General features: G+C 45.1%; 1 protein-coding gene across 1 annotated transcript in view; it reads left to right on the top strand.

The window, feature by feature from the left end:
• The window catches only part of LRIG1 (leucine rich repeats and immunoglobulin like domains 1), an 80324-nt gene that overhangs the window by 55485 nt on the left and 12149 nt on the right, over positions 1-12690 (top strand). The window contains exons 5-9 of the mRNA XM_088528307.1: positions 174-317; positions 2073-2216; positions 3131-3268; positions 7617-7760; positions 11653-11733. Of these exons, the coding sequence (XP_088384433.1) occupies positions 174-317; positions 2073-2216; positions 3131-3268; positions 7617-7760; positions 11653-11733 (651 nt within the window). The remainder of the gene's footprint in view (positions 1-173; positions 318-2072; positions 2217-3130; positions 3269-7616; positions 7761-11652; positions 11734-12690) is intronic.

The following is a 12690-nucleotide window of genomic DNA, read 5'->3' as shown; positions in this document are numbered from 1 at the left end:
TTCACATTCTTCACATGACTCTGGGAAAGGCCCCGAACTTTTTGTGCAGCCAAAAATGCAGTTGATTTGAAGCCACTTCTGTAATTTCACCAGCCTGTCTGGAGACCAACCAAATGCTGATAAAGGGAGATTTCTGACAAAACTGTTAATTTTTCTGCTATGATTTATTGCAGCTACCTGGGGAACAACAGAATCAGCACCCTGGAGCCTGGTGCTTTTGATAGCCTGTCACGGTCCCTGCTAACACTTCGGCTGAGTAAAAACAGGATCACCCAGCTTCCTGTCAAGGCGTTCAGGCTGCCCAGACTAACACAACTGTGAGTAGAAATGTGCACTTTAATTAAGCTCAGCCACCTTTTACAGAGACAAAACATCCCTGAGGATATGCACAACAAATGTCACGCCTCCTCACCCGCTAGCTATAAAGCACAGACTGAGCTATGCAGCAATCCTGTTCTAGCACCTAATAAAGCAAATTAGTGTCTTGTACGCTGTTGACTTTTGAGGCTATTCTCTTGATCAGTGCATGGATGCAGCAGACACCAGCATCTTAAATGCTGTGCACTTAACAGCACAAGACAAATCCACTCCCTTGAAAGCTGTTGGTGCTCTGTGGAGCGAGGGAGGCTTGGAAGCTGTGAGTGACCTGCTCAGCCACCACGTTGTTTGGTTTTCAAGACCACACAGGTATTTTTATGTGGCAATAAAACTGCAACGATGGAAGGTTGTTAAACTGCATGATGATGTTTGGGCAGACGAAGCAGCCTTCTAGATCACACATCATTTTTGTCCTGCCCATAGTTCACATGGGAGGATACAGACATTTGCAGCTATAAATATGCTTTATGTGTAAGTAGTAAGTGTAATGATTTAACTTTTCCCTTCTGCTTTTTCTGCTGGGAAATTGGGCCCGTCCTGAAGGCTGCTTGTAGTCAAAGGGCTAAACTCTTTTTAGGAGATTCTGTTAATACAAAGTCCAGAAACGATGGTCGAAACTGCACCTATCAATGGCAACCTTTTGACAGAGAAGAAAGTCCTTTGCTGTGAACCAAGGTGTGCTAAAGGAATGGGTGTACATTTGTACTTGCATATGTGCAGAATTGACATCAAATTCAGGAACTGAGCTGTGTGACACAGAGGCCTATGTGTCTTAAGAAATTTGCCTCTGAGTTACAAGTTATTGTCCCTTAGCTGAGAGCTTTAATCGGCAGCGTTTCTCTGTATCACTTGAAAAAAGGTAATAAAACAAGGGTCAACTCAGCCTATTTTGGAATACAAGTTTCACTGGAATTTGGAATGATTGATGCTCTCAAACTCCCTAGAGAGTCTCACAGAAGGTTATTTAAGTAAGTTCTGGAGACTGGATGTATTCAAAAACAAGTATATGCCAAAGATTGAGGGCTTTCCCCCTCCCAGCATTGCTCATTTAAAAAAGAAAGAAAAGGAAGAAAAATATGTTTAATTAAACAGGTGGACATTTTTATTTATGCAAAATACTAAGACTGCCTCGTTATTGGAAACAACTCATTTCACTCTTTATTAGTTTTTTATAGGAAAAGGGGTCAAAGTTTTCAAGGGCACTGAAAGCTTTCAGATTTAGCCATAAAACTGGCTTTGGAGCTCAGAAGTCATTGGGCACCCGTTGTGTCAGAGCACGTTTTTACTGGGCTCTTACAGTCCCCTAAGAACAATGGATTGCGAGGGAACTAGTGCTGGTGTGCAGCTGCATTGATTCAGACGGTGCCTCTGCTCCAAAGAGGATGAAGTGTGAAAATGGAAAAGGATAAATGGCTTAAAAGAAGTGCAGAGAGAGGAGGGGGTTGGAGGAATTGCTGGACTGTCATTATTATTTCTTTATAGTCAATGTCTGTCCCAGGGTGAGTTTATTTAGGAGCTCACACCCAGCTGACTTCCCTGGCTGGCTCCACGATTGAAAGTTTCCGGTGTGCTTGGGTTCTCCCTTGGGAATGGTTGGCGGAGGAGTTGTTGGCATTGCTGTCCCCATTGTGTGCTGCTGATTTTGTGAGAAAGGGCTGGGATTTAATGTACTTGTATGGCCTTGGTGATTTCAGGGAGTTAAACCGGAATCGCATCCGCCTCATTGAAGGCCTGACGTTCCAGGGACTGGACAGCTTGGAAGTCCTGAAACTCCAGCGGAATAACATAAGCAAATTGACTGATGGGGCCTTCTGGGGCCTAGCCAAGATGCAAGTGCTGTAAGTTGGGGAGATGGGTTCTTTTCTCTCAAACAGCCAAGGCTCTGCCTGATATCATGTACTCCTCTGCATTTTAACAAGAGCTTCATCAGAGACCTGGGCCAGTTCTCACCGTTTCCTCAAGTACTAACAGGTGTTCACTAAAGAAGCCCTGTTTTTCAAGCATTTGAGGCATTACTTTGTAAGTTGGGTGATGTGAACATTCAGTAAAACTGCAGCTGGTCTTTAAATATAAGCTCATCTGGCTTTTGCAGAGTCATTTTGAGTGATACGTGGAAACTATGTATTGCAGACCTGATTATTCTGTCGCTTGGGATACCTAGAAACCAAGCTGCCTTATCTCAGCAATGTGATCTTTCTATACGAGAGAGCAAATTGAACAGTCATTCCAGAGAAACGCTGGAAACTTCCAAAGTAATTGGCTTTCAAGTGCATTTCTAAGGCCGCAAGTGACAGTGCAGAGTGTTTCTGGAAGCTCCTGCCTGCAACTGAGATGATGTAGCTGATGAAAATATATAACCTCTACAAATACAAACTCAGATGGGATAGTTGAAGCCCAGTGTATTTGCAGTGGAGCACAGCCCTGCAGTCACACCTTATTGTGGGCCTTAAGCCTTCAAAATACACCAGTTCAGTAGCTTGTGTGACTGTAGCAGAGTGTTCTGCCTCTGTAGTGAGAGGAGATGTGGAAGAGGGTAGGGCAGACAGCCATTTGCTAGTGAAAACCTTCTTAAACCTTTTGCTTAGATTGTCCCTGAATTTCCTTTGCAGACTTGCCCCAAGTAAAGCCCATACTTGCACATCTCCACAGTGGTGTGTAGACACAGGTGTAGGAATCCCGGTTCTTTCGGGAACTTCTTCAGCATTTGACCAGTGCTGCTGCTAAGTCAGTTCTTTCTGATTTTTCTCCCCAGGCACCTGGAGTATAACAGCCTGACAGAAGTCAACAGTGGGTCCCTCTATGGCCTTTCATCTCTTTACCAGCTTCACCTCAGTAACAACTCCATATCCCGCATGGCTGGATGGAGCTTCTGTCAAAAGCTGCATGAGCTGTAAGTTGTTTTCTGTCACAGTTGGGCAGAACTTGATGCTAATGTAGTGCTGGTGGTAAAGGGGAGTTAAGGACTTTTCCCCCATCACATGGCCCACTGAATCAATCTGTAAAAGTTCAGGAGATGCAACCTCTAGTGACGCCCGTTTATTCATGATGTTTTGACCTTGGAGCACCTGTTTAAAATCTGTTTGCCCCAGAAACAAAGGCTAGAAGCCTCTGACAGGATGCAGTGCCAAAAGACCTGGAGAGCTTTTGAACTGTGGCTTGCCAACACTTTTTAGCTAGTTAGTTACGAGACATGCACTGCTTGCCATGCAATAATGACTGTACAGCCTGAAGGAAGCCTTGCTTTGTCCTCCACATTCACAAAGAACAATTGTGTTTTTCTACCAGAAGAGATTTGGCCCCTTAGAAGCAGCTCTCCTTGTTTCTCCTGTTTACACTTTACCCTTCCTGTAGGGCTCAGCTGTTGAAAAGTAAATACGCTGGCTTCGCTCTCCTGAGATTTCCAGCTGTGAATACAGTCTCTTTGATAAATGAAAAAGAGCCTTGCTGTTGAGAATAGCCCCACAAGGGTGTCTTTTGGGACTCTGGCACCGCTTAATGCCTTTTTTGAAGAGACACACGTGGATGACTGTAGTATTTACAGAAGTAGCTGTCATCCCCTCAGCAGGACTGTGGACAAATTCACTTTTTCCTTTGGGGAACTTTACACATGTGGTTAGTGGAATGAACTGTAATTCAGTCTGCTTGGTGCTCAGAAATCTCTTGTTAAACATTGGTAGTTTAGACAAAAAGTGGAATGGTGAAGCAGCTCTCTGCTTTCAGAGGCCTCGCTCAGGACTCAGACGAAAGATCAGCTCTGAGTTCCTAGTCTTCTGGGATGTGGTTCAAAGGTAGCTGGACATAAGACGCGTCTAAGTTTATAGACTCTAGAATCGACCCAGTGACCAAATGTGCTATTTTTTGAATCCAAATGATTTACGCAGATGTGAGTTGGGTTATTTTGGTGGAAGAAACATTGCACCATCTTTTTCCTTTTAGGAAAATACATATTTAATTGTTTTAATTCCCTGATTTTTCAAATTGCTCTGAGATGGCCAATACTAAATAGGTCCTGTGCTTGGTGGAATGCTGTAGATGGCTGTATTTCCTTTATATGTGAGCCACAAGTGATACTTAACTAGATCAAGGCAATGCCAGTGGAGGAATTTTCAAGGCAAATGGTCAGAATCAGCACTATGCTCCAAGCATGGCCTGTTAAATCCAAAGCATCAGAAAGAAGGGAGTCTACCTTCCTCAGATGTTCAAGCTGCATCCCTGGAATAGTCAAACTTAGGTCACTGCATTGTGCTGGCAGGAGAACTGCAGCAAGCCAGGGAGTCAGTGTCTGATGTCCTCATTGACCCTGTGTTTCTGCTGGAATTCAGGAATGGGCAAATCCCGCCTGCCCTTGCAGAGCTGGCTGCCATCAGAGCTCCTGCAGGGAGAAGTGCTCTTGGCTTTTCTGCTTGACACTGTCTCTGCAAACCCTCCTGGTGTGGATGGGAGATTGCAGGTGGTGCCAAGTCCATCCCGTGTCAGGTGTGCAGTGAGAACTTGTGCCAACAAGCAGCGCTGCCCATCAGCGGCTCTGGCTTCGAGGGCATCCTCTAAGCAGCTGCAGGAAGGCAGGAAGTCACCTGCCCTGGTGCAGAAGTTGGGAAAATGGCTGGTGCTTGAGGTGGCAGGAGCCACCGAGACACGTTTGTCCTGACAAACAGGACTGTGCTGCTGTGTGAGGCTAGGGACGGCGATGGCTGAGATTTGGGAGGTGATGATGTGGGTGTTGTTAGCACACACCTCTGCAAAACAGTACCAGCTCTTGCAGCGTTTGCCTCTAGGGTAAGGCTGCTGCACGGAGCCATCAGATACTCAAAACTAAAACACCTGCTGTGCTTATAGGAGAGGCCTGCTGTGAAATGGAAGGATGAGGAAAAGAAACACTAGATATATCTAGACTGCTTCTATGCAGTGACATGAATGTGTTTCATTCCTTATTAAAAGATCCTTGCCTACCTCCCCTATTGCTAAGTCTGGGTGTCAGTTGCTTTCTGTGGTTATAACAGCTGCATTTCAAAGACTGTGACTGAAGCAAGAGAGGTGGCCAGACCCCGCTCACCTGCTTAAGGCAAGGATCAGTCACCCGAAGCTGAATGTTGCCTCCCTGTTGGTCACTGGGAGAAAACTTGATCCCAAGTCTCTGGATTAATGTAAAAGATGTCAAGGAAAGAAGCCGCGTTCCATCTCATGGGCACGAGAAAGGATTGATGTTCACCACCAGGCAGGTGCTGAGACATCAGTATCGTGGAAGAGTTCGTGGTGGGAGGCGTAAGATTTCATCAGACGTGAGTGATGAATTGGTGTCTGGGTCACGTCAAAAAGCTGAAGAAGTCTCAGTTCATACCTGTAGTTTGGTCAGTGGGAATGAAGTGTGTGGGGAGATGCACCTCGTCCAGAACTGCCTGGCAGCAGGAGTCCCAGCTGCACCACAGGTTCCTGATTAACCCATTCCATATCGTGCTTCTTACACTACTTGACACTTCTGGCATCTGCTCTTTGTGCACTTCCCCCACTTCCTTGCCAGGGCAGAATGGCACATAAGCCATTTCCACACGTATATCCCTGTGATTTCTTACTGCTGGATGAGAATCTGGGAGCAGCAGCAAAGGCTGATTTCTCTCAGGCCAGATAATCTAAACTGCTGAGCAGGAGAATGCATTATTTTGCAAAACAGCCTTTCCCACTGTCAGGAAGCAGAGACCGTATGTGCTGAAGGAAGCCACTGCCAGGTGTTTCAGCTCTTGAAACTTTCCATCTGGTCGCAGCCATTGTGAAAACCCTCTAAAACCTGCTGCTGTCCATCCATCTCGGAGTGACACCAGGAAGAGCTGAGCGCAACATGTCTTCACCAGTTGTGACAGGAAATCTTCTGTGCACGCTCAGGAAGAACTACTTTTTTTTTTTTTTTAACTCAGCCAGGTTTAAGATTACTTTTGAACAATTTTCCTTTTTTTTTTTTTTTTCTTAATTAGCCAAATTCTTTAATTGCAGGTGAGGACATAATTTTGACCAGATGCCAGTTCTTCATAACTAACACTACAACTTCTTTAGGAATGAAAGTGTGTTGTCCCGTGCCTTCTTGAAACTCATTAATCCTTACTGAATTTTTTCCAAAGTTTTCCCTCTGCCCACTAAAAGAGACAGCTCCTTTGCCAGGTAAAGGGCACAGTGCTTAGGAATATGTGTCTATTTTGACTTAAGGTTTTGGCTTTGCAGTAACTTTCCTGCAAGCCCTCAACACGTTTTTAAGCAGGCTCATTAAAAGGCAGGATTAGAAGAAGAATTTGGAGGTTTGGAACTCAGTGAGATTTATTTATTTTTTTCTTGTTACCTGTACAGTGAAGGATTTCGGTACTTGTTCAAAACAAGATAGCTCTGGCTTTAGAAAAAAATAAAATAAAAAGAGAGGAAACAGGGTGGAAAACTAGAAAGAAAAGTAACCCTCTGGTATTAGTCACTTGTAAGAGGAGAAGATTTGGAGCAGGCGGCGCCCTGTGCAGGGAAGGTGGCAGCAGTGGATGCCTTCTGCCTGCGTGTGGAAGTGTTCGATTGCCTTGTGCTGAAAGGGTTTTGGCTCCGGACCTGCCGGGGTGGAGACCCTGCCACCCAGCCCTGGGGCTTGCTGTGCACGAGTGCTCGGCGATGATGAGACGCCTCCTGAGACGCCTCCGGCGGCCGGGAGCCTCCCGAGAGCACGTTGGGACGTCACAGCCCGTCTGTTGGTCGTCACTCGCGCCCTCGCAGGGCATGGGGACGAAGGGAACTGCAGGTTCTTGCAGTCCTCAAAGGGAGTCCAGCAGTCCGGACTAACCAGAACCAGGCTGAGGTCCCTTACTAAAGCTAAGTGATAGAGTTAAAACTCCACTCTGTGTTTGGGGTCGCAGGCCCTAGTCTGGTTGTCCTGTACTGTCCATGGAGAGAGGGCAGCTGCTCCCCGGGGTAGCCAGTAGCATCTCTGTTGGGCTACTGGGGTCGTTCACCTTGGAAGGAGCCTCCCCTCTGCTCCTCAGCTGAAGACTTGCCTTTAAATGGGTGCCAGATGCCTCCCTTGCTGCTGCCCAGTCTGCCCCATGGAATCCTGTGACAGACTTGCAGACTGCAGTCGTTTCCTGGTCACACTGCCGTGCACTCACCCAGCATACGCTGCATTTCCTAAGATCCTCATGGGAGGCAGGCACTGGTCGCTGTGGATGAGTGTGGAAAAGCCTGGTCGGGCTAATGGGAGCTGTTGTTTCTCTCCTCAGAATATTGTCCTACAACAACCTTACCAGGCTGGACGAGGGGAGCTTGGCGGGCCTCGCGGGGCTGCACGTGCTGCGCCTGAGCCACAACTCCATCAACCACATTGCAGAAGGGGCCTTCAAGGGACTCAAAAACCTGCGCGTCCTGTAAGTTGCCTCCAGCTTGTCAGCCTCCCTTCCCAAACATTCCTGCTTTGCAGGAGAGGAACTAGCCCTGTTGCACAAGGAAACCCTAAGATCTCGGTCTTTCCTCAGTTAATGGCAGGATTTCCCTTGCTATGTCATTTACTTAAGTGGAAGTCCGTAGGAAAGGACTGTCTCTGTCAGGTCATTCTACACTCAGGAGGTATAAAGAATAATCCCTTCCAGTGACAACACTGTGAATATCATATTGAGTGCCTTACTGAGCATTTCTGCATGCTGTTAATTTTTATTGAATAATAGATATAAAATCCTATGTTAAAGTGGTTTGAGAGGAAGAACATCAAAGAAACAAACCAATGAAATTCAGAGTTTGGACTAGCTTCCAACCAAAAGTATAGCAATTCACAAAGCTTCACCCAGCTGTGGGCCCAACCATGAGATCAGGAAGCTGCTGCGACTACCATAAAAGTAGCCAGAAGTCTTTCCCTTAATGCAACAGTTGCAGAATTGGGCAGTATGTTCTGTTGCTTTGACACTTAACGATAGCACCTGAAAACAAAAAAAATGTTGCTGTGCTATATCAAGAGAGAAGTGTTGAACACAAAATGATTCTTCCAATGGTGGCTGTGGCCATTTACCAGTGACTTTTATTTGAAGGAATTTTTTCACTTGTTGACTTACGTAACATAGTATCTGGAAATGAGCTCGCCTGTCCCGATACCAGCTTCTACGTTAGGATTAATGGAGATATACAGATAGATAGATTTATATATATACATATATATATATATATATATATATATATATATACACACACACGCATTATATGTAGACCAGTCTGACATCCTCTAGGAAACCAGAACTGTAGCGTTGCTCTAGTATGAACTGCCAAGCCCAAGAGTTATGTTAGCTTGAAGTACACAGATTGCCTTGGAAACATCAAAAGATGACCCCAAAACTTCTTGTAATTGTCTGTTCCTGCCGCTTTGGTGCTGCTCTCCCTCCCTGGCACCTGCTGAGTGTCTGGCTACTCTCCTGCCCTCTCCAAAACTTGCTCTCTCAGCACTTTTACCTGAAACACCACCAAGTTCTCACAGCCCCTGACAGCTCTGCCCGAGCTCCCAGGCTGGCTGTGTTCAGCAGGCCAGTGTAGTTTCTTGCTTCAAAAAGAAATGCACTTTGGTACTTTCATTCCTCTTCAGAGGCCCATTATGCTCTGAGTAATTAAAAGGAAGTGAGAACAGAGAGATCTCCCCTTTTTGCAGCATTCTTTGCATCCTACTTGTTTCTTTTTTGAAGTTCACAGTGCAGGGAGTGACTGGAAAGTGAGTTTGGGTTTTGTTTGCTGCTTTTCTTTCTTTTTCCACCCCCCCCCCCTTTTTTAAAAAAAAAAAAAAAAACCTTTGGCCAAAGCCTTTCAGGCACTGGGCATTCAGAAAGGGACTTCTCAGAGGCAGCTGTCAGGACCGGAACTAAAGGTTTCCAAAGAAAAATGGAGGGGAAGGGGAGCTGCAAGTTCTCTCTGCTCTGCACTGACTGTGGAGCCTCTTTTATGTTTAGGGCTGAGGGGGGAGGAGGAGGAGAGAGTGTGTGAGCGAGCTCTAATTTAATAAAGGGAAAGGCCTTTTGGGTCCTGCACCTGGTGAAAAAGACCCGAGCCTGCTTTAATTATGGGCTATTGTGGAGGAGCCTTTGGTGGGTGTGAAACTGCTGAAATGTGGAGCTATTCAAATGGAGGTCAGGCCGGGGCCCGCAGCACAATGATTAACAAGGCTGCAGCATTCAAGCCCAGCCAGCCAGAAAGAATAGGAAATTGGCAACAGGGGCTGGGAGAGGAGCTGGGATACAAAGAGAGGGAGCCCAAAATACCCCACTCTTTTTTCCCTGCTCTCTATTTTCATTTATTTGTTTAAAAGGGTTTTTTTTTTTTCATTCTCTTTGCCTTTCTAACACTAAATCTTTGAGTTGCCTCCAGTAGAACAAGCGTAGCAACAAGCAAGAGCATTTTCTGCCTTTTCAAGAGCGCATAATATGTTGCAGGCTGTTGATAAAAGTGTGTGTGTCAGGTTGTTAGGCCGTTCCCACTGTTATTTGCCTTGGGAATTGGACAAGGGTCTGCCCCAGAAGCCTGTCTGTGGTGGAACTGAACATAAGAAATGCCCAAGGAGAAAGGGATTAGCCAGTAAAAAGACGAGTAAAACAACAGGCATTGGTGGGACAGCCATAAGTGAATTGCAGAAAGAATATATCCAGCAGGATATATTTGCTGTTGCCCCACATCAATACATCAAAGAGGGGCTCCTTGGCACCTCTCATCCACCCCAGCCGTCTGTGCCCGCACTCCGCCGCAGTGCCGGGTTTTATCCATCCTCTTGGCACAGATATGCCCATAGATCACCCGCATCCAGTCACTCCGGCTGAGGCCAGGCTTTCCCAGGGACATGGGATTCAGGTCTCATGCTGGAGCCAGCTGAGAAGCAGCAGTTGTGGCTTTTGGCCATCTTCTTTCACCTCTTTAGTTCACACACCAAAGCCAAGAAACAAGCCAAGACTGCAGTCAGCCTGGCTACCAGGGGCAAAAATCAGCCCCATCCTGACTGAGAAAGATACTGTGAATACTAAAACTGTGGGATTTGTATTTTATTTCTGTTCTCTTCTTGTGGTTTGTCATGCATTTGTGCCACATACCTCAGAGGCTGCACCGTGATGCCCCTGCCCGAGATGTTACAAAATGCAGAGACTGATTTTTCTTTTTTGGTCTCAATTTATTTAAACTGGAAATACTGTTGTTCCGACAGTAATCTTCAAAAGGCACAAAAGGAGAATCCGAGGGTCTGGGTGGTGGGTTATCTGGATGAATTAGTTTGCTTTGTTAGTGCTTTCTACTAGAGTTTAAATTTGAGTGATGTAACAAAACCAACAAGACCTATTTATTTTTTCTTTCTTTTTACATAGCATTAGAAATGATAAATTTCTGTCTGTGTTACTGGGTATTCATCGTTTGCTGGAATTAAAGCACAGGAGGGAAGGATTTTTAAACAAACTGTTTAAACAGCTTTTGTGGATCTTTCTGTTTGTTCTTTGTGCTTGTTTTTCTTTAGACTCCTTTGACTCTTCTAATTGATGGTCAGTTTGAAAGTCAAAAGAAGCTTAATTCTGAAAAAGGAATTCTTACACTTTTTTTTTTTAAAGTGTTTATACAGAGAGTTAGATTTGTGTAGTGATGATAGTGCATTTCTTTGCAGAGGTTTCAAGTTCATTGCCAGAAAAAGTTACAGCTTCATAGAAAATGGACCAAATAATGTTGTGAAAATATAACTGTATTCAAATACACATATGCATAGGAATAGCCAAAGTTATCTTAATTTAAGAGCAGCTGTTGAACCTTTGTACTTCAGGTTTCTCTTTGGAATTGAGTAGGAAGGTGGAGAAAAAACTTTCCTTTGTCTCAAGTGGTCACCATCCATCCTGCAGTGAAACATCACCATTTTCACTCAGATGATGATCTGTGATCTCCATGTCTGGTCTTGTCTATCAGTTCCCTTCAATCCTTTAATTTAGTTTCAAGACTTCATTCTTTTTCCTTTCCCTCCAATTTGGATGCACAGATCTAGAAAAGGACTCAAATCATCTCCTTAAAAAAATCTATTAACTATGAAACACAGAAGATTTCAGTTATGGAGAAGCCAAGGCCCTTTTTGGTATGCGCCATCTCAGTGAGTCAGGGCAGGAAAGGTGATTAGTGCTGCTATGCAGCAAGACTTGATGTTTTTGATAACTGTCAGGAAAAAATGGGAAATGCTTCATTAGCCATTCTTTAACTGTCTGTCTTTTGTTCTGAGCGATAAGCCTGGGATTAAGATGCTGATTGTGAACTCTCTCCTCCTCTCCCCAGGGATCTGGACCACAACGAGATCGCAGGCACAATAGAAGATACCAATGGAGCCTTTACGGGCCTAGAAAACTTAAACAAGCTGTGAGTATCTCTGATTTCAAATTGTGCCATATGCCTGTGTGTGAGTGGGTCTCTCCCCTCCTATGCACCCACTGAGGCTCTTTGAGGCAAACTTCTTGCTCCTTTTGGAACAAGGTAAAAATCAACAGAAAATCTGAGACATGGTAGTTTTGCAAGCTCAATGCAACAGCATAAAGGTGGTTTTCAAGTACTCATGGTTTTTAAGCCTATGGAACAATTTAGAGCAATAACCTGCCTGTGTCACATAGTACAGTTTACAAATGTGTTTTCAGCACAGCCATCCCTTGCTTCCAAAAGCAGACAGCAAAAGCAAGAAGAATAACCCTTGCACTCTTCAGCAAACTGCTGCTTGGTGCAGCAGCTAACAGAAAAGGAAAAAATCACACCATTTCCTGTTACAACAGAGGACTGAAGCAGGATTCATTTTTGTGGGATACTCTGTCTGAGAGTGATCTTTTGGGCTTGTTTCCATGTGCAGTGACAATAAAAGGCACCATGGGGCACAGGCTCTTAAAGAGATAAAAAGAAACCTAAGGCAAGCATGCGCCTTGGAAATGTTTATAGCATGCTTGGCCTTCTCAAGTATTTTCACATTGCTCTCTACTTGTTTGTTTTCTATTTGAAATACGCTACATAAATCAGCCCTGTTAGAGACGTCTCTGATGGCTTGTGACAAACCAGGAGTCTCTTTCTAATCATTACCTCTTGCTTTTGTTTGAGTTCTCACCACCCCCCATCTCGCTGTCTCTGATGGTGAGATGGCACAGCCAGAGGTGCAGTAAAAGTACCTCGATGGATAGCAGATGGCTGGAAGGAGTCCTGGCGGGCGGCAGATTGTCGTTCTCTCATTAGAGACCCCTGGGGGAGTGGGAAGAGCTATGGCAGGGTTGGTGGGGACCTGTTGCTAAGATGGAGTAGACTTAGGTGGCTTTTGATGGTTGCTGGGGTGAGGTAGAA

Source organism: Tinamus guttatus, unplaced genomic scaffold (assembly GCF_059628265.1).
Source record: "Tinamus guttatus ecotype Peru unplaced genomic scaffold, ASM5962826v1 Tinamus_guttatus_pri_ptg000307l, whole genome shotgun sequence".
NCBI classification, from domain to species: domain Eukaryota; kingdom Metazoa; phylum Chordata; class Aves; order Tinamiformes; family Tinamidae; genus Tinamus; species Tinamus guttatus.
The sequence above is the reverse complement of the archived record's forward strand: the minus strand, read 5'-3'. Positions and strand labels throughout refer to the sequence as shown.